Source organism: Hyaena hyaena, unplaced genomic scaffold, assembly GCF_003009895.1.
Source record: "Hyaena hyaena isolate Hyena2069 unplaced genomic scaffold, ASM300989v1 scaffold_183, whole genome shotgun sequence".
NCBI lineage: Eukaryota > Metazoa > Chordata > Mammalia > Carnivora > Hyaenidae > Hyaena > Hyaena hyaena.
Window position 1 is genome coordinate 2,110,055 of NW_024080815.1, and position 27,456 is coordinate 2,137,510.

Below are 27,456 nucleotides of genomic sequence, written 5' to 3' on the forward strand. Positions count from 1 at the left end.
GATCATTCTTCGCTGTGCGATGGGAGGAGCTGTCGGGTACGTTGTAGGATGTCGAGCAATGAGCGTCCCTGACCTCTACTGCCTGGATGCCAGTAGCAGCGTCCCTCCCCCGCTCTCATGACAACCACAGTGTCTCCAGACATCACCAAACACCCCCTGGTTGGCAAAACCGCCCGTCTCTGAGAACCACGGTTCGAAGTCCTTGCTTCCTTAAACCTGCCAGGCTCCCCGTTACTCAGCAAGCGAAGCAGAATTTCCTGCTGGTATGAAAAGTGGGGCGTCTTGCAGGAAACTGGTGCCCCTGTTTTGTGTTCAGGCCATTTACAGATTCAGCCCACTGCTAGCTGGACCCCTGAGGTGTCCAAGGCACGCCTTGAGAGCCTCCTCTGCCAAATCTCTGTCTCTGATCTGCCAGTGGCTTGGTGACACCTCTCAAGATGCACTTTGGTGCTTTTTAAAGCTTTTAAATAATGAACGACTATCCCTGGTATGATTTTCCCAGGCTCTGGAGCAACGAGCAGCTCCGGTGACAGCTGTGCCAGGTGGGAGGCGCATGCGTGCTCTCCCAGCATCTTGCCCAAGCACTTCAGAGCAGCTAAGTGAATAAAACGGATTTCAGCTATTACCTGCGCAGCCACTTGTGTCTGTACAACCTGCCCCGGAGACCAGAGTCAGGCCCTGGTGGCAGCATTGAAAGGAGGGTGGCAGTAACTAGTTTCCTAGCTGTCCTTGTCAGGCAGCCCACGCTCCGGAGCCTCAGGAAATCTGGGTCCCAGCTGACAGGGTGACAAAGAGCTGCACTGTGTCCTGAGCAGAGAGCGTGGCGTTCAACCCAACGTCATGAACAGCTCTGCACTTTTTGGAGAGAGGCTCAGGTAGCAGGCAGAGGCCCCATGCTTTTGCATATTCATGGAAGGCTTTCGGGAGGTGGTGTTTTTAGTTCTTTTTTCAAAGGAGAAAGATTTGGGTTAGGCGAGTGAAGGAAGCACAGACAATGCTCATTGTAGGGTGGTTAGAGCCATTATTTCCTGATACGTTTGTTTCCCCAACTTGGCTGTTGGATCATCTAGATCAGGGACCATAGCTTGCTCATCTCGGTTATCTCAGATCTCAACTTAGAGACTATTGTTGGATGGATGAAGGAGATGCCTACCAGCGTCTATTTAAATTTCTAAATCTAACCAGTCATCATATTCCCCCTCACTTCCAATAAACTGGGAGCCACCGCAGGTCATTGGCTTTCCTGAGTGGTAAACTGGAAATCCAGACCACACAATGGAGGGTCTCTTACTCAATATGGGTTTTGAATAAGCCCCTTTTGCCTCTGAGTTCTGGTCACATGTCCACACTGCAGCCAGGCCTTCTACATTAGGCTTCTGCCCAGAACTCTGGTCACCTCTATTATGTGAGGAATCAGTCATCTTGGTGGTTTAATGCCTATTTCTGTGGATTCCCAAGTCTGATAACTTGTAAGATTATCTGAGAGAGTGCATCCTTCCTGTAATGAGTGTCTTCTGTTTGTCCCTCTAGATCCACTCTCCATCCCTTCCTTCTACCCTAGGAAAGTGACTTTGTGGATCATTTCAATGGGCTCCCATGTGCTTTGGCTTCCAGCAGGGTTCTGCCAATGGGCTGACCCAGCAGAAGAACCGAGTGGGGAGAGTAAAGTTGGGTTATTTATTGACCACCACTCATCATTACCTCCAAACTCCCCCTCCCGGAAGCCTTCTTGCTAGTCTGCCCTCTCTACATGACTTTTACAAATTCTGGTAACTTCTCTCTTCTCTCATCCCTTTGGGTCTAAGAGTGGTAATAGCTCCATGTTATTATTCTCAGGGAACTATACCATCCCTGTGGTTACCTTACATCCTGCCCACATCACTGAGAATCGTGCCTTTATTACACCCTCTTTGGGTTCCCCCACCTTGAGTGGGGAGCTTCCAGTCCAGTTGGGGCCTTGACTGGCCTAAAGATCTTCTTATGTCTGAAGGGGGACCCTGCCTGCTTCTCCATGCCCTCCTTACACTTCCAAAGATCAAAAAGTAAATGCCCCCAAGGACCACCCCTTACCTCCTTCCCTGTACTGCCCTTCTCACCCCATAATGCCTTTTAGGTCCCACACTCCTGTCCTTGTCAACCACCCTTTTCTACTAAAATAAGAAATTTTCATGTTATCATTTGGAATTAATCAACAGTATTTACCAATAAGAATGTCTTAATATATGAAGATAACAAGAGGGCCCACCCTGAACTCTAACCTAAAGCAAAGAAATGTAGTATCTCAATGTGACCCTGGGGCCTAATCATAAGTGAGGGTATTCATTTCTTTAGTAAAATGAAGAAAAAGACTCACAGAACCTATGACTGCTCACTCAGAGCCCTTTTTGGAAACCATGACTTAAGGTTGAGGGAAGTGACTAGAAACTTAGAAGGCCAAGGGTCATGTGGCTTTCTTCTAGATCAGGGCCAGTAAACTGCAGCCCATGGCACACCCCTTCTTTTTGTAATTGAAGCATTATCCTAACAGCCATTCATTCACGTATTGTCTGTGGCTGTGTTCGTGCTACAGTGTCAGAGTTGAGTTTTCAGACCGTATGGCCCTCTGTGCAAGAAAGAGTTAACACAGTGAGGCTGACTGCTGTCCTTTGAAAGGACTGCTTGCAACTTGGATTTCAGGAGAGTTCCCGCCATCCCCAGATCTATAAGAGTAGTTCACTATGCATAACCAGACTGTACAAATAATATGGTTTGTGCTAAACACCTGCTTTCGTTCTGGGAGTCTGGGATTTTGATATGTGCCAGGCAGAGTATGCATACGAGACTGGCCCTGATTAAAGCCCAGCTGAGTCTCTAAGAACTTTCCAGGTAGAAAACATCTCACACGTGTTGTCTCAGCTCCTTGTGGAGGGAATTAAGCGTATCTTTGTGACCACGAGAAGAGTACCTTCAGAAGCTTCCACTGGTTTCCCCCAGACTTTGCCCTATATGCCTTTTCCCTTTCCTAATATGATTTGTATCCTTTTTCTATAATAAATCAGAGCTGTGAGTACAAATACGTGCTGTGTCTTGTGAGCCCTAACAAATCTTTAAACCTGGGAGTGGCCTTAGGGACCTCCCAACACACTGCAAAGCCAAAATTACTTGCCACCTGGCCCTTTAAGAAAAAGTTTGCCAATCCTTGGTCTACACAGCCTGAGTCTAGATGGACATTATATTTTATAAGACTCTGAACTCCCTATGGCACAGGTCTTTTCTCTTTATCTACTAGCCAAGCACAGTATCTTGCACAAAATATTTATGAGGGGAGGAAGTCAGCAAGCCTGCAAATAACAGATTCAAGCCATGCTTTTTAAACTGTGGGTGGTGAAATCAATTGAAAAGGTTATGACCAATGCTTTTCAGAGAAAGAATAGAATAGAAAACATCACATTGTGTTGCATATGCTAAGACTAAGTTTGATTTCTTGGAAATTTGGTTTCAGTTACACGTGCTGACCAGATACGGTCCTGGATCATGATGTTAAAGGATTTCTCCTTCTTGCCTGTTGCAATAGAAAGTAACTTATAGACCAGGGAGCGGCCCCCTGAGACTCCCCATCTCTCTGGCCACTACATTTAATTGCGTTCTTCCCTCGGCCCCAGAACGTGTACTACACAAGCAGTCAGCAGATCCACGTGGGGATCCTGAGCCCCACGGTCGACGACGATGACAACCGGTGCCTGGTGGACGTCAACAGTCGGCCACGGCTTATCGAGTGCAGTTACGCCAAAGCCAAGAGAATGAAGCTTCACTGGCAGTTCTCTCAGGTAACAGCGCCAGGGCCCCCAGCAAGGGCAGCAGGAGAGCAGAGCAGGGAGAAGGTCCAAGGGGCCGGGGAGCACGTGGGAGGTGAGGGGGAGGAAAGGGACACGGTGGCAAGAGGGAGGCTGGGACTCAGTGCCGACTCTCGGGATTTACTGGGCACCGACTATGTGCCAGGCATTTCCTGTACGTTAGCTCATTGGCTCCTGATATTGGCTCTAAAACGGGAATCCCTCTTGTTGTTGTCACTGTTGTTTTATTATCATTCGATTTGATTTGTAGATATAAGGAAATAGGCTCAGAGGGGGAAGTCATGTGCTGAAAGTCACACAGTAAGGATCAGGGCTGGGATTTAGACTCGGGTGTCTCTGTCTGTAAACTCTCACATGTCTCCTCCACACGCCCCTTCTCCTGGCATGAAGCCCAGTGCTGAGGCACCTCTGGTCTGTGCCCCGCTCCGCCTTCCTCCCAGAATGGGCTCACCCTAGGGGAGGAGGCTTCCTCAAAGGGCAACGTGTACACTGGCGACTAGGAAGCATTCCTGTATTCAGCCTCCATCACTTCTGAGACCCATGTTTGACTTCCGGCTCTCCAGTGGCCCAGTTATAAAATGATGCCCAAGGATCAAGATGCCCACCTGGAGGAGCCCACAGTGACCCAGCTTTGAAGGAGACCTGGGCCTCAGCCCAGAGGTTCCAAGCCCCCAGGGAATCCACTAAGTTAGGGCCAGTTTTCCCCCATAGGTAGGAACACCCACCACCCCCAGCGGTACAGAGGAAGTGTTCAGAACAGGAAGTGAGGGAGCCCACAGAGTTCTAAGGCATCAGGGGACTGTACGTGGTCAGAAAGGGAATATCTGTGTTCGTGGGACTGAGTGGCAGAGACTCTGACTCAGCCTCCCAGCAAGCTGCTCCCGCCCTGGGAAGGAGGAAGCTGGTGGGCCCTGGAAGGGGCTGGCAGCTACTCCCCATGGTGGGGGGCAGGGCAGGGGAGGTCCCGGCTCCATTGTATTCTCCGGGTAGGGGAACCTTTGATCTGTGATGTGGGTGTGTGCAACCACAGGACTGAGCTGGGTCCTAAATAGTGATGAAGGTCAATACTGAGTTCAAAACAAGGCCATAGATTTAAGGGCTACTCAGAGATCAGGAGCAAGAGGCCAGATGAGGGCCTCATGGCCCCTAGGAAAGCAGGTGCTGGGGAGCAGCACAGGGAGCTGACTGGAAGCCCCCCTCCAAGGGCAGGTAGGAGATGTGTGTGGCAGCCCCGAGTCCTGGCTGGGCCTGCAGACGTGTGGGGTTCGGTGAGAGGGGATGGTGCACCAGGACCGGTGACTCTTGTCCCAGTCCTTCCTGTGTTGGAAGCTCATTTATTCTTCAGAACAGCTGCATGTAGGGACCACGAGGAAACTGAGCACAAAGAAGGTAACTAACATGCCCAACGTGTTCATGTGGGTTACGATCCATGAACTGTTTCAAAGATTCTCTTTTTTACTCAGTAGTGGCCACCAGGAAGAAGGTCAGGGTCAGGACTGAGGTTTGAGAATGCAGGGCACACCTTCCTGCCACCTCCCTCTCTCTCATTGAAGCACCTCTCTGACCCCACACTCTGCCCAGCAGAAGCCTTTGTCACTGTCCCCTGGCAGGTGTCTAGTCCTGAGTGACATGGGGTGGGGCTGTGTTTCTCCTCTGCCCTCCCTTAAGAGGAGAGGCAGGGAAGAGGGCTGGGGGGGGGGGGGAGTTCAGGGAGGCCGACTAGATGTGTGCTTGCTGGCTGGCGTTTCCCGGCTTAGGCCAGATGCACAATCCGTCTGCAGACTGGGGGCAACAGAGGGAAATGGACACATTGTCCCTGTGGAGATGAGTGGGGCTGACTTTGCTGGGGTGAAGTAGACATCATCCCATCTGGAAGGGCTGTGCCGAGGCTCACATCAGGCCATTCTCTGCTGCCTTCAGCCAAGCCTGCTGGGCCCATGAGCTCAGCTTCCTCCTGGGAACTTTGAAGAAACTGTCCAGGAAGATGGAGGGGGTTGGGTTGGGGGGGCTGGGGGGAGAGCCGGAGCAGGGCTGCTGGCTTTTCAGAAGAGAGCACTTACCTTGGACCTTGAAGAACTTGTAGGAGCTTGCTCCCTATGAAAATAGTGAAGAGCATTCCAGGGAGAGGGAACAGCATGGGCAGAAGCCGTGAAGCATCAAATCCCGGCTATGTTCAGGGAGCTGCGGGTAGTCGGGTGTGGTGGGGCCTGGACTGCACGGGGTGGGGGGAGTATGCAGACGAGCCTGGACTTGAGCCTGTGGGCGGGAAAACGTGCGACAGGGGACTGGCATGTTGAGGTGTGGGCTTTTGAATGCCCCTGTGGCAAGTATTGTGGGGCTGAATAGGAAGGGGATCTTCTAGAAGTGGAAGAGGGGCAGGAAGAAGAGCCAGCGGGAGGCAGAAATGCAGTCTGAACATTTGGCGGTTCCCTCTTCCCGCTCCTCCGTGAGTGACCCCAGGGTCATTATGGCCCTGCCTGGCCATCGAGAGCTCCTCTCAGGGCAAGGTCTGAGGCTGAACTGAGATGCCCAGCTTCTGGTGGTTGTGGGTCAGGCAGATTGACATGTGTGGCTGGAGTCCTCTGATGGACGAACATGCTGCTTCAATTCACCGGGAGGAAGGAGAGAGGCCCTGGGCAGTCCCAGAATAGCCCCTGGAGGTCATGGCCCAGCCACGCACCTGCTGCTCTGGGGACTTGGTGTCACCAGGATACAAGTGTTGTTAAACTCAAGTGAGCTCCCTGGCCTCTTTGGAAGCCTTGCTCCTCCGAGGGGCCCCTGAACCACCAGGGACACAGAGCTCCTCAAGACCACTGTGTCCAGACTCATGAAGTGCAGTGTTCGTAAGCATGGCAGCTCCATCCCAAAGACAGCAAAACGAGGTGAAGTCACCTGGCCAAGATCACAGGGCCTCAGAGATGGCACCAGAATTCAAACACACTGTTTGACTCCGAACTCAGGCTGCTTCACATCCCCGCTCCACACCCAGGCCCCTCTGACTTTTTTCCAACCCTCACGGACAGACATGCCCACAAGGTCTCAGGCCGAAGCAACTCATCTCCATCTCCAGACACAGATAGATGCCTGGGTGCCCCTGGCTGGCCTTCATCTCATCTGTCCATCCCTGACCGGGGCAGAGAAAGGAACATCCCCATAAAATAGACGTACTCAAGGCAAAGACACCCCCAAATCCAGCTCTTTGCTTTCCTCAGCTCAGCACATGGCCTTGAACAGGCAGCCCCATGTGATTCCTGCTTGAAAGGACACAGTGACCGACAAAGTGGGAATGTTGGAATGGAATCCTGGAGCCTGGGCAGTCGTCAGCCACTCACACATACATCTAATTAACTCCCAGGGTGGTTTGGCAGTCACATCTTTGATCCTTCTACCAAGGGGAACCGTTTGGAAGTAATATTTTTAAATCCCTCATCTGCAAACCCAGAGCAGCCGTCCTTGCCTGATATTTAAAGATTAGCATATGTGAATTTTTTGTTTAAGGCAAAATGATGGATATTTATCAAGCAACCCGGAATCTGCAAGGCCTCCCTGGTTAGGAACTACTGTTGACCAGGCCAGACGAGGCTGGAAACCTCTTACATGATTAAATCGTGTGCTTCGGCTACTTTTCTTGCAACAGGTTTTAATCTTTGCAAACTACATGGGTATCCTACCAACTCGAATGATCTGGTGCAGAAGCTGGACTGCGAGGAGATTCACTGGTGCATCTCCAGTCTCCTTTCTGGTTTCGCATTCTGCATTATTTACTCTCCTGAGGCTGCGTTTAAACTCCACAGACACTCAGGCTGAATTAATTTCAAAATAATCCAGCACGATTCTCCCAGGTTCTCCTACAAAGAAGATAGGCATTTGCGTATCTTAGGGTTCCATCTCCTACCCTGATTTTCTGCTTAACAAATAAAACGCCTTTCTTCTATGCCCTGCAAGCACTTCCGAATTTCTGATCCTTCAGGATGAATCAGGACAGCATTAGATACTGACACTGAGAAACCACATGTGATGAGACAACTCTTGGCAACACTGATGTACAGGGCTCTGATGAGCAGTTTTCTGATGATGAACATTCTTTCCTTCAGTTATTCGTCAAACATTTATTGAGCGTGGGGGTTGGGCAGGAAGGATGCAAATATGAAACAGACCCAGCCTCTGCCCTGGAGTAACTCAGGAGCCTATAAACACACAACAAAATGAGTGAGGAGACCAGAAATGAGGGATGTGTGACATTCTGGGCCATCCTTGAGCCCGCCACCTTCAATTCAAGACTTGTTTGATCTGGATCTTGAACGTTGCAGGCCAGCTCCCAGGTGTAAAAGGAGGACATCCCATGGAGAGGCTCAGCCTGGACAAAGTCAAGAACAAAACAGAGCATGTCTGAGTAATGGAAACCCAGTGTTGGTATGGGTGGAATTCAGAATCTCCAAAGAGGCATGAGAGAGCTCAGACATAAAGAGCTCGTTTTGGATGCAGATAGTGGTGATTGTCGAAAGCCATGCCAACAAGTTGGACTTCACCTTAAAAACAGACGGCAGAACCGGGGCAAGTTTTAAGCAGTGGATTGCCACAAAGGTGTCTGAACACCTCTGGTAACAGAGTTCAGGGTGGATTGGAACATAAGAGACATGGAAGCAAGTTAGGGGACTCTTCCATCATCCCCATGAGAGATGGGGCAGCTCGATCACCATGAGGGTGTGAGGCCGGGCAGCTGTTGGGGGTGGGGAGACTTTGAGAGACATTTGCATCAGTCTGTCGGAAGTAGTGATGGAGGAAATGAGATAATTGTGAAGGGATATTATTTAACCCAGGGACACCCTAGGCTCTAGGTTAGAAAAACAGTGGGTGGACAGGCAGAGTTGTCTCTCCCAAGCGATTCACTTGTCTCTAGACAGCCAACATCTCCCACGTCAACATGATGAAATTCCGTGAACACTGGAAGTAGTTGCTGCCGTTTGTGACTTCTCCAGCTTGTGATGCCTCCTGGTTTAAAGCATCTCCTAAACTGTTACCTATAAATTATAGGACTTTCAGTCTTCTGAGAGGACCCTCCATACTGAGATTTGGGGGAATTCTGGGATTTGGTGATGAAATGTTAGTGAAAGAGGCATTTAGTCAGTGAGGCCGGTACCCATAGAAGGAGAGGGAGTGCACAGATATCCAGTCACTACAGAGAACTCGGTGGGAGGACACCTGCCAAGCAAGGCGATGGACCGCCTCTCCACGGTAATGAGATGCCGCTCTTGCCTCACCACCATTACCGCGAATGGTTACACAAAGGCTGGATCCCTCTCTTCAAGATGTTCTTACGGAGACTCTTGCCATATGATGTGTGTCTTCCAAGATCTGACTTCCTTAAATTCTCCCTATCTGTTTGAATGCATGGTTGAAGGAATTGGAGGCTGTTGACCCAGAAAGACCAGGAGCACCGTAGCTCCGCCTTCTCAAAGCTGAAGGGCTGCCCTAAGCGCAGGAAAGCAGCCTTGTCCTCTTGGCTCCGAGGGAGGCCTGGCGAGTCCAGGACAATTTATAGAGCACCTTTCTCATAGTCTGAGTTGTCCAGACATGAGGTTGGCAGTTCAGGGAAGAGGTGAGCTCAGGGGACCATGCAGCAGGTCATCCAAGGCTCTACGGCTCTCGGTGGATTTGGGCTGGATGGCTTGAAGGGCTTGCCCACCCCAAAATCCTGTAATTCTAAGCTAAAATTAGGCAGTGAGCCCTGAGGAGGGCGTCCCTACCTGGAAGGTTCGCTGGGCCTGCCTCATTAAAAAGTATCAGGAGTTCAAAAACGAGCTGAACTCTTTGTACATCTTTTTCCTACTGTAGGCAATTGTTTTTCCATTATGTCACTTGATGCTCCTCTCATCCATCAACTGGTACACGGGAGGACAGACACTTCCCGTATCTCCAGCACCTCATGGAAAGCTGAGACAGAGGAGTCACGCAACGTGCTATTAATCAAATGAAGCAGTTCTTTTTGTTTTAGAAATTTACAATTATTAACCAAAGGCTTCCTATGTGCCAGGTCTTGAGCTAGGTCTGTGGGAGACTTTTAAGATGAACAAAAGTTTGCCACTGATGACTCGCCTTGCACGCATGTGTGCACACTGCAAAAGGACATTTCAGCATAATAGTAAAGGGCCCTGCTTAGCTGGAGAAATCCCTAGTTCCTACAAAGAACACATTTAGGTGGTGGTGCGTCCTAACTGCTATACATACACATGTGTTATGTGAGGTACTCTAAATTATAGGGTAAATATGCACTTCTTCCTATAACTTCAGACTTGAAGGAAGGGGGTGGAAATGCTTTATACTAAAACAAACATGCATACTGTGGAGCAGGGTACAAATTGGTACGAATATTTTTTAAAACAGGAGGTTTGACAGAATGTCAGGGTATCCAGACTGTGTCTCATGCCACTCCCAGACTGTGGGGTTTGCCATCACTGCCCTTGGCTGTTGAGTTCTTTGGTGGAAACACTAGCAAGGTCCTTCTGGGTGTCCAAGAGAACATAGATCAGCGTTCCCACTGGTAGGCTGTCCCCACACCTGAGCCCCTGTGCTTGCCTCGCTCTCTGCAAAGAATTTATGCATTTTCCACATGAGCATCACGGGTAACAAGAGATATCTATTAATGTCAGGAGAGAAGAAATTTTCGAGAGTATAAGGAGACTGCCCGGAAGAGAACTGAGTGTGGAGCCAGGCCTGCCTGTCCAGGATAATTGGTTCTGATTTGTGAGGTCTAATTTGATAATTTGATGCAAGATGAGTAACCCACTCAAAAAAGAATCTATTTGCAGAGTGCATTTCCCAGGGAGCACAGCTAATTCTGCCAAAGAATTCCCCCCCACTCAAGGAGGAGGAGTCCTTGACTTTCTCCCATCCTGATCCCCAGTCGCTGTCAGGAAGTCCGAATTCAGGAACCTTTTGTACTGAAAGAAAAGACTATAATCAGGTATTTCACTGTGGCTCTGGAATAAAACACCTTTTCATTCCCATGTCATATGAAGGGGCAAATGTAGAACCATCCAGTTTTGATGGGTGAGCAAAGCCTTGCATCGGCCCTGGAAGTTTGTGATGTTTGGTTTATGGCAGTCAGCACCCTCCCCCCACCCCCTGCTTATCTCACAGAGATCAGGAGCCAGGAGCAGGTGTGATGGTTCCCACTACTCAAGTTCCCACTACTCAGACCCGAATAAGATTTTAAAATGTATTTATCAAACATTTATATGGTACTTACTATGTGCCGGTTGGTATTGTAACTGCTTTATAAATATTACTTAATTCCCATGACAATGCTAGTAGGTACTTTAATTATCCTCATTATACAGATGAGGAAACTGAGGCACAGAGAGACTAAGTAATTTGTCCAAGTCCAAATCTAGGAATTCTGCCCCTGGGATCCATGCTTTAAACCACCATACCATGGTGTCTTTCTTCATCTTGCCTCTAGAAAATCAGTGAATGACTGCAATGGGAGTTTGGAGCCAGAGTCTCCTTGCCAACCAGTCACACACTGATGTGTGTGCACTGGCTGGATTCCTGCCCCCTCAGCGCACTCCTTCCAGCCACCCTGCTGTCTCCATAACCCACCTTCATCTTTTTTTTTTTTTTTTTTTTTTTTTGCACTTGACATCACCATTACCCCATCTTCAGTCCAATGGACCTTCAAAGCAAATCCCAGGCCAACTCTCACTCAGGCACTGGTGAGTCTCCTTTAAGAAAGATAAATGCCAGAGTACTTCTTGAACAAATCTAGTGTTGAATATTCGTAATATAGAAAGACCACTTTTCTCTACCAAAAGACTTAATCTCAGAGTTTCTTTAACTAGTGCTAACATCCCATCCATGCTTTGAAGTATTTGATTACTAATCATTAACTGCTTAACCTGGAAACTCCCAAGCCCACTGTGCTTAAAGCCAAAGACACACTGGGCCATCTGGCCGTGGAAAATTAATTAGAAAGGAAAGTAGAACGGGAGCTCTGAAATAGGCAAAAAAGACTTTGGAATACAGGAGTCCCTCCACACAACCTCCTCTGAACGCTTTGGTGGTCAACATGAGACCAGCCTGAGCTCAGCCCAGAGGCTCCAGATACATCTCCTCAGGTCGCAATTGCAGGCAACAAGCCAGGCCGAGCCCTTCCTTGAGAGAAGGTGACAGCTTCTTTGTGGTCCCCAGCCACCAGCACCGGTGGTGGCAGCACCTGGGAACCTAACGAGGCACATTTCCGGGCCCTCTTGCGGGTCCAGAAGTGATCTGTGGTAAGCAAGCCCTCCAGGGACTCTGTCTAATCTATTTACCTGGCCTATACCCCCAGGAGGAACTGGGCTAGTTAGGAAACCTCTAGCTGCCACAGACACATAGTTGGGGAAACTGAGGCAGAAGGGAAGTGCATGCTGCATGATTTGGGGTCAGCTACACAGTGGTCCATGGCTCCATGAGCCCCACACTACATATCATCACTGCCCGATGGCCAGACACAAATCTGAGCGTCCCGCAGCTCTCCGGGCCTTCTGCAAATGAGAAGACTGAGGCCCAGGATGAGCTGCCGACCCAGGGTCAGGCAGGGAGAGCCAGTGGCGAGGCCGGGAGCAGAGCCCCTTTTCCATTGCTTCCACCCACCCCGCCTCTTGTGCTCTTCCTAGTGACTATTCCAGAGAAGCCCAGAAGGAGCAGGAACCAGGTGGGGGGCTGGGAGCCCACCTCTAGGAATTATTATTAGCCTCCTTAATTCTATACATTCAGCTTTCGAATTTTTTTAATGCTGTTTCCATATTTAATTCGGTTTCCATTCCAATTAAGCTCTCTGTGTGCTTCTGCATCTCTCCTGCCAGGTTTAATTGCCCTTATTTAAATTCTTTAATTAAAAGTATTGTGTGTTTCCAGATCCTGTTGTTGTATGTGTTACACAAATAATTTAGACGCCTGGACTGGTAAACCAAGGGACTGTGCCCTCCTTGGAGGACAGGGCTGGCCGGGGATCTGCATCAAGCCCCAGCCCCTCGGAGCCCAGGGCATGGCCCAGGGGCTGCTGGATGGGCCCAGGCTGTGAGGACAAGAGCCTGCAAACAGGCCTCCTTGCTTCCTTCCTTCCTTCCTCCAATACTCCATGCCTCACACAGCCAGAGTGGCCCGGTTAGCATGTCAGTCCGACCTTGCAAAGCCCCTGTCACCAGATTAAAAGCCAAAGTCCATTCAGTGGCTGTGAGTCCTCACTGAGCCCTCACAGAACCTGCCCGTACCTCACCTCTTGGGCATTACCTCCTACTCCTACCCCACGCCCGCACTGCCCCGTGGCCTCTGCGCCGGCCTCGTTGCTGTTTGCTGAACATGCTAGGCCTCTGCTGGTGCAGGAGCCTTGCTCTGGGGCACAGGACCGCACCCAGGTCCCACCCGGGCCACCTTCTCTCCCTCTTTGTGTCTTCGCTCAGCTCTTCCCTTCCTGGTGAGGGTCACCCTGGCCACCTCTTACTGCCGCCTGCTCGCTCCATTCTCTTACCTGCTTTGTCTGAGGCCGTTCAGGCTGCTGAAACCCAAAGACCATCGACTGAGTGGCTTAAACAACGAACATTTATTTCTGACAGTTCTGAAGCCTGGGAGGTCCAAGATCAGGGTGCCAGCAGGTAGGGTCTGCTGAGAGCTCTCTTCCCGGGTGGCATGTGTTCCCTTTTTCACCATGGCCTCATGCAGCAGAGGGAGAGAGCATCTCTCTTGTGTCCCTTCTTAAAAGGACACTAATCCAATTCATGAGGGCTCTCCCCTCATGACCTAATTACCTCCCAGAGGCCCCACCTCCAACTATCAACACAGTGGGATTAGGGCTTCCACACATTAATTTTAAGGGCTCACAGTCCATCCGTTTTTGCGCACAGCCTCATCACTCTAACACTCCACAGAATTGACTGTTTGCTCGGGCCCCTGGAATATAGTCCCCATGTAGACAAAAATCTGTTCCTGTTTCCTCACTCGTGTATCTCCATGGCCTAGAACTGCTCCTGGCACACAGTCACTAAATATCTGACAGATGGGTGAATAGATGGATGAGTCATGTGTCTGCAGAGAACCCTCAAAAGACCTGGCCCAAACTGGCTCTGCAGGGCCCCTGAAGCCCTTGAAGGTGACCCTCCTCTGCCCCAGACATCGAGGCACCGGCAGCTCTTAGTCTAGTCTGCTACCTCGAGACAGGCGTGGGGCGGAGAGGTGGGGTGGTGGGCCGAGCCACGCATCGAGCGAGGAACAGGGAACGGCGGAGACTCGAGGCCCCCAGCCTGGCACTACCGCTACTGACCACATGACCGTGGGCCCATGTCCCAATCTTCCTGAGCCCTAGTCCCCAGTTCTATAGAATGGGGAAGATTACCATCTCCACCCCTCAAGGCTATCATGAGAAATACATGAGATTGGCCGTGTGGAGCATTTGCTAGGAACCTGGGAAGTAAGTGTTAACTGCTGTTAGCTCTGTCTCCGCGCAGAGCCAGTGAGGAGAGGTACGGAGAGAAACAACGCCAGGCTGCTCCCAAGGGTGCTGAGCTCACCAGGAAAGGATGGAATGGAGGAAAGGAAGGCTCCTTTGCAATTGTGGCAGCTGGAACCTGTCCAGAGACAGGGTGAGAGCCTGGAGTTTGTTCAGTGACAGAGGCTGAGGTCCGAGAAGGAAGACGGACGGGAGGGAGGCAGCACCCGTGGCCGGTGCTATAGCTCCGGCACCAAAGTGGCCTGACCCCTCCTCCTCCAGCCCAGGGGTGCTCCCCAGACATTGACCAGGGCTGCTCAGTGAGGCCTCCACATGGGCTTTACTCTTCTGCTCTACAAGAGTCTCCTGTTGGAGGCTGTATGGAGGAAGCTCTCCTTGATGGCCTACTTCACCCTCCCTGACAAGCCCAGATGCTCTCACCGAGGCTGTGTCTCCTTCACAGCCCTGCTCTTGGCCTCGCTCTGTTTCTTCCACATCCTTCCCAGAGGCCACACTGGCTGCTTCTGCCCCAGGGTCACCACACTTCCTGTCTCCAGGGTCCCGAGGGCCAAGATGGGGCCTGGGAAATATCACATTTGAGTCTCTGAAGGAATGCTTTCCTTCTCAGAGACCTCCTCCCTCCCTTGGGCTTGGCAAGGTGCCCCGTGAGAGGCTCAGAACGTGCCTGAGTGGTAGCAGGAAAGGAGAGACTGCGCCTTTTCTGTTTTGGACAAGTTTCTCCAAGTTCATTGATCCAGGGTTGACAAAAGGCAGCTGGCCGTTGGCACTCAAGGCCTGGGCCAGCCCCTGAGGAGATGCTGAGAAGCCCGCCTTCAGCAGAGTGAGTGGGCACTTGCTCTGGTCCCCTTTCTGCCTATTGTGCATTTTTCCCAGAGTCCTCATCCTGGTACACATCCGTTGGTGGTTTTATGGCTGATGAAAGGGTTTCCCATTCCTCCTTCTGGTCGTCCTCCAGCGATCAGGACAGAAATTACCATCTGGTCCTAGACACAGCGGAACGTGAGAGTGGGGCGGCTCGCCCAGGGACACCAGCTGACAACCAGGAGAGAAGCTTTGTAGGTCAGCCCCCGCCCCATCCCCTCTCACCGCCAGAGAGGCCGGCAGGCAGAGCTCAGGAATTAGTGAGCGGGGCTGGTTTCACGCACACCCTGCCTGAGCTCCACTCTTAGCAACGAGGGTTCAGGCACACCCCCGGCTGGCAGGGGTGTCGGAGGGTCAGGGGAGCCTGGGCACACACCTGCCAAAGTGACACGGCCCAACCCGGGTGCGGGCGGCAGGTATGCTCAGGCCACGGAAACAGAAGCCACAGAAACCTGGGCCTGGCAGAGCGAGGGGCTGGCCTCACTCAGAGCACGCATCACAAGGGATGTGTCTGGGTCCACAAGTCCGGCTTTTGAGGGACAGGATGGGGACCCACAGCTTCCAAGCGGGCCGCTCGAAGCTGTCACCCTATCGTCAGCCCAGGGGTGTGGCGTGTCCCCCGAAAGTGCTGACTCAGTGGCTGTGATGAAGGAGTCTCTTGTCCAGTGGAAATGGGGTGGCAGCCCCCTGCTTGGCAGGCAGTTCTGAGTGACACAGAATAATTGGGGTTTGTCCCAAGGAGGGCAGGCAGAGTGGAAAAATTATACAAAATCATTCTACAAGGAACTGAGCAAGCTTAAGAAAAGCATGGACCTCGGGGACATCGAGCCCCATCTTCCCATTAGAAGGGAAAGGGTGGAGAAGTGGGAGCAGACCCACATGTGGGAACCTCAGGGGGACGGTCTGGGGCCCCGTTGCTGGAGGCCCCCATGGCAAGGATTCGAGCTGGGATGGGAGGAGAATGCTCCTGGGCAGAGCAGCATGGGAACGAACGTGCTGGTTCAGGAGGGCTGTGTGAATCCCCGGAGGAGGCCCAGCCAAGCTGGAGGCCGCAGGCTGAGGTAGAGGTGGCCCAGGTTGCTGATGAGAGCAAGAGGGTCGGCCTTCAGCGTCAATTCCACGTGCGGACTCCAGGGCCCTTTCTGAGCCCTTGTCTCACTGACGCTTGCTCCTCTGCCCCCTCAGGGCCTGAGCCGGCCCGTGTCTCTGGCTGAGAGATGAGCTCGCTGTTTGGGTTTCCCCTTTGCGCTGTTGTCTCCCCGCTCTTGGGTGCAATGAGTCACCTCCTCAGAGGGGTACCGACCTCAGGACACAGCAAGAGAGTCCTGCTTTCTTCCCCTGAATACTCAGGGACAAACGTGCGGGGAGCTCTCCCACACACTGGAAATTGGGAATTCCCTTCCTCCTCCCCGACGCACATACACACCCGATCCCCTTTGCCATCCAGCCACTCACTCCCAGCCTCCTTCACCCACTGTTCAAAGTCGCTTCTGAGGCAGCTGCAGTTTTTTGGTCTTAATTGTTTAATGGAAGAAGCACACATACATACAGAAGTATGCACGAGGTAAATGTTCAGCTCAGCGGTTTAAAACAAAGCAAACCCCTATATTACCGCCAGCCAGGTCAGGAAATAGCACACCACCAGCATCCCAGAAGCCCCTCTGTTGCCTCCTATCAATCATTTTCCCTCTTCCCCCTCCTTAAAGACAGCCCCCATCCTGGCTCTAACACTGTCGTCCTATTTGGCCTGCTTGGCAGGTGGATATAAGTGGAAATGTGTATGTATTCTTTATCGGGCTTCTTCTGCTAACACGTGTGTTAGGTTTATTCATAACGCGCGGCGCTCTCGTTGGTATATTTGTGATGCTGTACAGTATTCTGTTATGTGAATAACCACAAGTTATTTATCCATTCTACTGTTGATGGGCACTGGGGTTGTTTCCAGACTGGAGCTTTTACCAATCATGTTGCAGAAAACAGTCAAGTGCTTGTCTCCACTTCCGCTAGATTCAGACCTGGGCGCGGGAGTGTTGGGTCTCAGGGATGTGTGTGTCCAACCGTTGTAAATACTGCCAGGTTCCTAGGTTGCTGTGAGAACCGAGTGTTCGTGTTCTTTGAGATGTCAGCCGTCACCATGGGGACAGAGGTAGCCGACTGGGGATGACCCCTTTCAGAAGAAGTTTGCTGTCTCCCTCTCTCCTGGTGTGCGGCTCACCGGGATGGGCCTGGCATGTAGCTGGGGGTGGGCTGCAGTCATAAGAGGCAAGGGCCTCCCCTGTGCTACCCCCTCCTGCTGCCAGGCCTGCTCAAGGCCACTCCAGAGTGAAACATCTGAGCACCGTGGCCCGGTCCTGTGACCCACCCCTTCTCACCTCTGCAGGTCATGACAGCCAGCATTTACTGATCGTCTGTTATGTGCCCAGCTTTTTGCTGGATGCCGAGAGCACAGAAATTGATAAGACATAGAGCTATCAGTGTAGAGGGTGGGAAGACAAGTAAACAGGTAATTCCATGACCATTCAATCATGCTGGGCTGGAGAAAGCATGGCTGAAGAGCACCTAGCCAGCTGGGTGGCCTGGAGGAGAAGAGGTGAGAGGGGCCGAGGCTAGAGATGAGAGACTTCTGGAAAAAATGGAGCAGGAGAAAAGCCTTGAAACGTGACTGTGCTCAGCCGGCTACGGAAGCATGGAGAAGGACCCCCAGCACAGGACACGGCTTGCTTGATGTCTAGGAACCCCAATATAATACAAACAGGTTTAGACAACTGCAGACGGTTAGATATGGCTGCACAAAAGGTGTGTGGGGGCTGAGGGAGGAGATGAGGCCACAAAGGCCTTCGGGGCTGCACTCGAGAACTTGGGCTCTTTCCTCTAGGCCAAATGTACATTTCAGAGAGATCACTCTTCCCTGCCTTTGGAGGTCAGCGAGGAGGCTGATGCAGTTGTCCAGGTGACCAAAGATGGTGGCCTGAACCCAGGCAGGTGTGATGTGATAGCGATAAGGGAACAGTCACCAGGCAAGAGGGACATGGAGTTGGCAGGACTTGGTGCCTAATCAGATGCTGGGGAGAAGGCAGAGGTGTCCGTGCAGATGCCCGGGTCTCCCGCACAAATGCCTGGCTACTGCTGAGGTGGTAAACGCAGGAGGAGTAGATTCTGGGGAGAAGGTAAGTTTGAATACCTACTCAAGTGCCATGAAGCTACAAAGAGTCCACTTACAAGGACCACCACCTACCCTGAGGAATCCTGCCTACAGAATTGGTATAACTCTAAGCTGCTCACATAGTCCAGGCTAATGCTCAGACTTATGGTCAGCAGCCTCAGAGCGCCCAAGCTCTGCAAGGACCCCACTAAAATAAAAACTTACCGGGCTCCTCTTTGCTGCTATGGGGCTGCTCAAGGGAGCAGAACGTCTTTTCCTGCAAGAGGCCTTGGGGCATAAACTGAGTATGCATGGCTACTGAACATTCTAGAACATCAGCAGCATGGGGGGAAACCATGCATGCCCAGAGCTAAGAGACAGACATATCCAGGAGCCTGAGTTTGGTGGAGACCCACACTGATGATGCTCGAAGTCCACTTGGGTACCTGGGCCCTAAAAGCAAGAGGTCCTGGACCTCTAGTGGTGTTCATATTCAGGCCACTCATGGGGAGGGGAGTCCCAAAGAATGAGTCTTTTCAGGGCAGGACCCAGCCCATGCCTATGGGGGACAGGGCCTGGCCCCCAGGGTGGGAGCCATGGAAGCAAACCGGCGTGCCACCCCTCAGCACGTGGATGGAAGTTGGGGTGGGGCGTCTCCATCCTAACAAAGAACTAGGGCCCTGTGAAGAAAACCAAGGCACCTGTTCAGCCTTAGGGAGGAGACAGACGTATCAGAGCAGGGCCTGCATGGGAATGCGGGCCCCCACCCCTCTCGTAGCCTCTCTGGACCCCAGGCATGTGGACCCACTGATAACTCTAGGCCAGAGGTCCCCCCACATTCCCCCATTACGTCCATATTCCCTGACTCGCCTCTCTGCCCCGGCTCCCAGGGAGGCCCCATCCAGAACCGCAAGTCCAAGCGCTGTCTGGAGCTGCAGGAGAACAGCGACTCGGAGTTCGGCTTCCAGCTGGTGCTGCAGAGGTGCTCAGGCCAGCACTGGAGCATCACCAACGTCCTGAGGAGCCTGGCGTCCTGACCCTGCCGGGAGCCGCCGCCCCCCCGCCCCCCTCCTCTCCCGTCCCTTTGCTACTGTGTAGCACCTGCTGCAACCTGCCTGCTGTCTGGGTTGGGGGGAATTTTGGAGTCGGGGGGAACCAGGTGAGCGGGACCCCCCCAAAAGAGCTTTTTATTTCCTATTCACTTTTCATGGAGTTTATAGAAAGGTGCCGAGTGGTGGGTGATGGTATAATATCATAAACTATTTTGCAACTGTACATAGGGGACAAATGGAAAATATTTATAACTGACAATAAAACACTATTGATTAAGAAGAGGGCTTTTGCAGTCATTTGGTGCCCAGCAGAGCTGCCTGGCTGGTTCTTCTGAACTTGGAGTGCTTGTAGCCAGAGATGGGCCCCTGTTGGCTCTTCCTGCCCCTCATCCTTGAGGAAGGAGGCCTGAAGCCTCTGCCAGCAGAGGGCGCTTGTGCAGACCACCCAGGGTGGCAAGTGGGCACTGTGCCCTCACAGTCACCTCCAGCCAGAAAGCGCCTTCGGCCTCTCCCACAGCAGATGTGTCCTGTGGAGACAGCGCTTCTGAAGAAAGCAAGGGTGCTCGCTCGCACCTGGAGCGTCCGCTGCCGGGTTTAAGGCTGCAGGCCACACGGCCCTCGATGTCCGCTCCCTCACCTCCCGAAGTGGCCCACTGCCAGGCCCTCAGCAGAGACCCCTGCCTCCAGCAAATGCCTCCTTCCAGTTGCTAAGACCAGGCGGCTCCTTCCACAAGTCACGATGTATTTGTTTCCTGAGGCTGTCGTAACAAAGAGCCACCAACTGACTGGCTTAAACAACAGAAATTCATTCTCTCCCGGTTCTGGAAGCTGGGAGTCCAAAGTCAAAGCATGGGCAGAGCTGGGTCCTTCCGAGTGCTGTGAGAGAGGATCTGTTTCCGGTCTCTTCTAAGCTTCTGGTAGCCTCATTCCTCAGTTTGTAGGTGGCCGTAGGCTTCCTGCGTCCTCAGGTCATCTTCCCTCTCTGTGTGTCTGCCTCAGCGTCCACAGTTCTCGTTTTGATAAGGACACCAGTATGCTGGGTTAGGGCCCACCATTGTGACCTCATTTTGAGTTGGTGACCTCTGTAAAGACTGTTTTTCCAAATAAGGTCACTTTCTGAGGTACTGAGGGGTGAGGACTTCTGTCTGAGGTACTAAAGGGTAGGGACACATGGAACCCATAACACATGGCTCATTCAGCTATGACTCCACGTCACCCCTCTGGGCCCAGCCTCAGGAGACCAGCGGCCCTCAGAGTAGAACCGTCCTTCTTGGAGCCTATTACTCATCCTCTGTCCCTCCAATAGCTTCCAGCTGAATGCTGCTTGTCCCGATCCAAATAGGCCTTCCTCAGGTTGCAGGCCCCTGTTTTTAGTTTGAAGGACACCCCCAGCCCCACCTCCAACCCTGTCGCTCCTAACAGAGCAGTAGTGAGTGTCGGGCGTAGGACTGAGGCAGGAGAGGAAACCCTTCCTGGACTGATTTCAGCCCCACTCATCCCCCCCCCAAGTTTTCTGGAACCTTCTTCCCAGGGGCCTCCAGCCCCAGCATCTGCTGGTGGGGATCAGTAATCTATAGCTGAAACACTGGTGATCATAGAGATACCCCCTGGTATGCCTCAGGGGCCCCAGGGGCACAGTGAGTCGCCCGCATGCACAGGCTTCACCCTGAAGAGGCGACGAGGGCTTCCCAGGCCACCACCATAGCCCCGCTCCGTCTTACACTTATTTCCCACCACAGACCAGAGAGGGTACCCAGACGTTAACCCGGCAGCTCACGCCCAATGGCTCCTACCCGGGAGGTGGACAAGGGAAGCAAGACCCTCAAGAGAGAATTTGTAAGCACCGCCTTTGCCATACTCTGGAAACTGGGGCTCTGGCATCGCTTCCCCCGTACTTGCTCCTCTTCCTCATTCTAACAAACACCTCCAGGCCCTGCAACCCAGCCGTGCTTCCCAAGTCACCTCCGCTCTGGTCTCATCTACCCACCTGGCGCTTCACCTCTCAGCACCAGTTCCTGTGCTTCGTCGTCACCCCTGGCACTGCCAGTGGCCCCCCAAGTCTGGTCTCCAGACCAGCAGCATCGGCGTCGCCTGAGGACTTACTAGAAGTGTGGTTCTCAAGCCCCGCCTGGAACTCCTGAATCAGAAACAGGGTTTTAGCAAGTGTTCCGGGTAATTCTGATTCCCTGCTGAAGTCTGAGAGCCCTGCTCGGCACCAGCCTGGATCACCCGCCACGTGCCCTTCTGCTCTCGCCCAGGCATCCCGCCCCAACTATACCCACCACATGCTCCCCTACACCCGGCGGCCTCTACTGGATGCCACGATCACGAACACCCCGCATCCACCCACACCTGCACCCCCGCAGCCTGTGCCCCACCCCTGCTGTAGGTCAAAGGGACCAAGAGTGAGGACTCTTTGAGTCAGCCCCAGGTACTAGCTGGATGGTCTCGGACAGCTACTTAACTTCTCCCTGTCTCCGTCTCCTCTCCTTAAAAAATAGGAGTGTCTTCTATGGGGTTGTTGTGAAAATTAAAAGAGTGAATTTATGTAAAACACTAACAGTGGTGACGGGTACATGGTAAGTGCTGTAAAGTCGTGATTACTATTACTTCATCCGCGGACGTGCTGATGCTCAGCTGCTGTCACAGATATCCACGCCTTGATACCAGCGGACGCCCACACTTTGCCAGGCCGGTGGGCTTCCGTGACCCACCTAGCCTGCACCAGCATCTACACTGTCTCACCTGCCTAGAGGCGCTGTCCTCACACTCACCGCTACCCAAACCCACGCTTTTACAAACCCCGCACATCCCTGTCTTCCTGTTAAAGGCACCCTGCCCTCAGCCACTCCCACATCTACAGTCTGAGAAGCAAACCCCAGAACAGAGCTCTCCCCTTTGACTTAATCTGGGGACGGTGAAAATGGGGGCAGGGGGGGCAGCTGCTCTCTGAGCCCAGATGCCCAGGCCCCGGTGGGAGAACTGGCTCTGAGATACTCCCCGAGGGCCCTGGCCCCCGAAGGGTGGGGGCCACATGGCCAGTCCAGGCTCACTTCGGTCTTGGAGGGATACAGGTGAGACATTCAAGGCCACACGTCTCCGAAGCAGAGGGGCTGGTGAGTGTGGGGCAGAGGCAGGAGGAGAGAGTCTAAAGGAAGGACCAAGGCCACGCGGCCACATCCAGCCTCCCGCCACCCCGGCCTTAGCTGCCGCTTTTCCCTGATGTCGGTGCAAGCTAATTAGCAGCTCTTTGGGGGACCTCTGAACACCTTGGAGTGAGATCATTATTCTCAATGGTTTCGCATCAGTCAACTTTGTTTCCTGTTTCCACTGTCTTCCCTGACACCATCAGGGGCTCTTTTAGCAGATGTCCAAGACATCCTGGACAGCGAGCCCTGCTGTGCACTGACCCACAGCCTCCACAGCTCAGCCCCAGCCCTCGCCTGCCGGTGCCCAGGCTCCCATCCGCTCTGAGCAGTGAAGGGAGAAGATGGGCTCCTCACTCCCCACCGGAAGTGGACACGACTGTCTGCAGAGACAGTGGCAGAGGCCGTCAGTGACCTGGCATACCCCGGCTGGCCCCGAAGGTCACTTGTCAGCGGCCACAGACCTGCAGCTCCTGCGTCTGTCTGAGGCCCTTCTTTGGCCACGGGCACATGCTCAGGCCTGTGTGTGGACAGAACAAAGGACCGAGGGCTTGGGCCTCAAGAACAAGTCCCAGTCCATGAGGGATGGGCCTCCTTACCCTTCGGGATCACACATGTGAGGCCTGACCCCCCGCCCCAGTGTCTCAAGGGGACCCCCATGGGACTGAGCCCCAGTAGCCCACGTTAATGTTCACTTTACTGGCATTCCTTCCTATCTCCCCGCCCCCCAACTCCCTCTCTGCTGTGCCCCAGTCACATGGGGCAGTCTCTGGGTCTACTCTGGGAGGAGCTGCTCATGGCCACTCCCACACCATAGTCTCACACCCGTGACACAGTGCCACCCAGACACCACACACCCAAATCCACATCTATATCCTGAGCGCCCCTCTGAGCTCCAGGCCCAATCTCCCGCTGCTGATGGGCCATAGGCATCCGGGTGCATGTCCCTCAGACAATGCCAATGTGATGTGCAGAGAGCCAACCGTTGCTCCTCTCTCAGGGCTGCTCCGGTGACTGCCATGAGCTCTCATCCCTCACACCCCCACTGCTTGCCCCCACTGCTCACATCTTGCCTCCTGACTCACATGGACCCTGCCCCCCACCTCAGCGGCCCTCCACACTGGAGCAGTCATACGAGCTTTCTGAAATGCTATGTCATCAGTTTTCCCCTGGCCTAAAACTGGCTTCTGGGTCTCACCAAAGATGGTGAATGAGTAGGTCAGGTGCCAGCCTCAGACTTTGCTCCTTCAGTGAGTCCAGGAGCTGAGTATTGGAAGCATCCAGGTCAGAGGTGGGCTGCGGGTGTGAGAGGGCCTAGCTTCCCGGCTGTCACCTGCCCTGAACACCTATAGCCCTGACCCAGCCTCTAGGGATGTCATGACCCATGTCTTCTTCCCTTTTTTGTCAGGAAGCTTTCCTAGAGTATCAGTTTTCCAGAGCTTCTGTAATGGTGTCACACACTGGGTGCCACACACTGGGTGGCTCAAACACAGGAATGTGTTGTCTTTCCGCCTGGAGTCCAGAAGTCCGAGATCAAGCTGTCAGCAGCATTGACTCCTCGGAGGGCTGTGAGGGAAGGTTGTGTCCAGGCCTCTCTCCTTGGTTATAATTAGCCATCTGCTCCCTGTGCCTTTGCACGGTCTTCCCTCTGTGTGTGACTCTGTTTCTGATGTTCTTCCTCATATAGGAACACTGGTCACATTGGATTAGGGCCCATCCTAATGTCCTCATTTTAATTTTATTACTTCTGTAAAGACCCCATCTCCAAATAAGGTCACATTCTGAGGGGACTTCCAGGACTTCAACACATGGATTTTGGGGGGAAACACAACTCAGCCCATAACAAGGGAGCAGAAGAGGGGCGGTGGAGCGCAGACTCCAGGCGCCGGGGGACTGCCCGCACTCATACTCACCTTGCCTGGCAAGTCTTGCCTGTTCGGGGCACCCCAGTTGTCCTGGTCTCCATGGGGAAGGGAATGGTGGGTGTCCCTCAGACAATGTGGGAGTGACAGAGAGTAGGTGACACCTACTCAGTAGGTGTCCGGGAGCTTGTACATGCAGACCCAAGAAGTTTATCATTGTCCTCTGTGTCCACACCCCTCTGGAGGAAAACTGTCCCAGCCACAGCCCCAGCTATGACCCGCACTGGTCCATGACCATGCTGTCTCCCTCCACAGGGATTCGAGTTGACCCAAAGGCAGGTGTCCATGGGCTGGCCAGTAATCAATGACTTAACCCAGAAAGATGAACTGGGTCAATCAAATTCGGCCTGCAAATTTGCACTATGACACACATAAAGAATCAGCCAGTTAGTGAAGAAGCCATGGCCCTACACAGAGGCATGCCATAGGATGGATCGGGGCCCCAGGAGGACCGACCATGCCACAGCCTCGTGCAGGCTGAGGTCAGGAGGGGGGAGCCACAGCTGAGCGGAGCAGAGAAAGGAGCTGATGAGCAGCGGCAGCAGACCCGCGGCGACGAAGCTGTAACTTGTGGCCGTGACACAGGTGGAGGCCAGAGACAGCCTTGGAGTTGCCCGCACTTCCTCCTCATCCCAGCCCCCACCCATCCACATCCTGCCAGTTCGCCTTTTCCCGGAGTTGGCTGAGCGGGTCCCTGCTCTTCATAGCTAACAAGACTGACGGGAGCAGGACATAGAGTTTGGGACCCCAGAACCTGCTCACTCCCAGACCCTCACACGTGTGTGAGCACACACACAACATGCCTAAAACTACGGGGAACACGTGCAACAGAGGGACATGCATCTGCACCTTCTATGTAAACGCATGCCCAGGCTCACACAGCCACTCATGGGCACACACGTGTGCACTCACATGCAGTGGTCACATAGATATACGTGCAGATACACACTCACACATTGACTCCAAAGAGAAGAGCTATTTCCGCCCCCTCCCCAAAGCTGCTGTCACTTAAAACATGGTTCTTGTGAAGCAAAGGAAATCCGAGTTCTTCCGTTCTCACCATTTCCTTCTAATTCTGGGTGAGAGATACAAGGTAGTTCTGAGGCAAGACAGAGAGACTCTCTGTCCTTAAAAGTCTGTGTGTTTGTTTGCTTTTCTTCATGATGACAACCGTCTAAATATATCCCAGAAAAGCAAACACGAACAGTCACCCAAAAATGTATCCTCCCTCAGCCATGCTCTTTCTCCTGACTTCAGCACCGAAGAGGAGGGAGGAAATGTGGTGGATGCATTGGCCCACATCCAGCCCCTGACGCCGCAAGACCCTAGGTCCTGCTGCCCCGCCCTCTGCCCTCAACCCATCTGGCCCCACCCACAGACAGGAAACGAGAATTTTGTCCTTCGTTGGTGTCCGGCTAATCACGTTAGGGCCAGACGGAGGGCCTACGGAGCCATCAGCCCTACTATGGGCACGTTTTCCGATTACACAGCGTAGCCACACCTGGCAGCCAGACTTTCTAGGGCTGTCACCACGTCATGCCTGTCTATTACCTCTCTCCTGCTGGACCTAGGGGTGCGGCGAGGGGGCGGAGGGAGGGCATGGTCTCCCCAAGCTGTGGCCAGAGCAGCCTTCACAGGCATGTGACATGGGGCTCCGAGCTCAGGGCCCCCACCTCGGCTTAGTTTCATGCTCTCGTGTCTTGAAAATCTTAGTGATTTCCGAACAAGGAGCCCTGTACTTTTAGTTTGTACTTGGCCTGGCAAATCATACAGCAGATCCTGCCTGTGACACAGCATTTTTTTTTTATAAGAAAACACACAGAATCTAGCCCATGACACAGAACCTTTTCCCCAAAGGAAAAGGTGCTGCTCCTGGTGAGAGACGCACCTGAGCCAGGGCTCTGGGGGCCTGTGCCCCTCTCGACCCCTCCCCTTCCTCTTCTGGAGGTCCAGTTCCGGCTGCTGCCACCCTCACATCAGCCCCTAGGGGGCGCTGTGCTCCCTTTGTGCTCAGAAGTGTGGGCCCAGATCCCACCCCTGGTAAGGCTCACCAGGACTTCTGTGAGGGATTGAACTGCCAACAGGAGCTCCAAGGAAATGATCCCCAAACCAAGGAGCGACGGGAGAGTTTTTTCCCCCCAAAAACGTTCTGCTCCCCTACGCTGTTCTTCTCACACTTTTCCACAAGCCTGGCCCATCTTCAGCTCCCGACCGTGGAAATGCCCCTGGTATAACCTGACCTCTTCCCCCACCAGGACAAAAGGAGCCTTCTGTACTCAGCGTCTGAATGAGGACCTTGGCGAAACAGATGGTGCCCTCGGGGGTTAACTGAAGAGGGTTAAGGAGAATGGCAGCAGTCTTCAGAGGTGTGGGCAGGGTAGGGGGTATGCACCCCCACACAGCAAGAGTGGGTGCTCTTCCTCCTCTTACAGCTAGAGGGGCTCAGAGCAGGGTGCTTCCAAACCTCACTGCCACTGCCATGGTGGTGGGCTGCCCCGCAGGATGGACAGCCACAGCACAAAGGACCCCCTGTAGAGCCCACAGCCCAGCAGGGAGGGAGCCTTTGGGGGGCAGGGGGAAGGCTTAGGGAAAAGACCTCCATTTCTTCCCCACTGCCCCCCTGTTGTCAGATATTCTGCAGAGGGCAGAAGAGCCACTGATGTGGTCCACACAGCAGGCCAGCGAAGAATCAAGAAGGAGAATAAGCAGCACACTCACGCCCAGCCTCACCCTGCTCTGGATACCCCGGGCCGCCTACTGGCCCTCTCTCTCACCAGCTCACACCCTTCCCCCAGTCTCTGGATGCCTCGGGCACTGAAACAGACCACACCTTGTACTTCCCCACTTAATTATTCCTTCACTGATGTGAAAGAGAAGGGAGAAAGGTGTCCCTCAAGGATGTGACCAGCCTCGCCTCCTCCTGTCCAGTTCCTGGAGGGTCATCGAGACTGACATCCTTCAGAGGCACCTGGGTGGCTGTAGGTTAAGCATCTGACTCTTGATTTCGGCTGTTT

The 27,456-nt window shown here is 53.1% G+C and overlaps 1 protein-coding gene across 1 annotated transcript in view; it reads left to right on the forward strand.

Moving 5' to 3' along the window:
• GALNT18 (polypeptide N-acetylgalactosaminyltransferase 18) overlaps positions 1-19,633 on the forward strand; it is a 355,085-nt gene extending 335,452 nt beyond the window's left edge. The window contains exons 10-11 of the mRNA XM_039240915.1: positions 3,642-3,806; positions 19,213-19,633. Of these exons, the coding sequence (XP_039096846.1) occupies positions 3,642-3,806; positions 19,213-19,359 (312 nt within the window). The 3' untranslated portion in view covers positions 19,360-19,633. The remainder of the gene's footprint in view (positions 1-3,641; positions 3,807-19,212) is intronic.
• Positions 19,634-27,456: the final 7,823 nt, after the last annotated feature.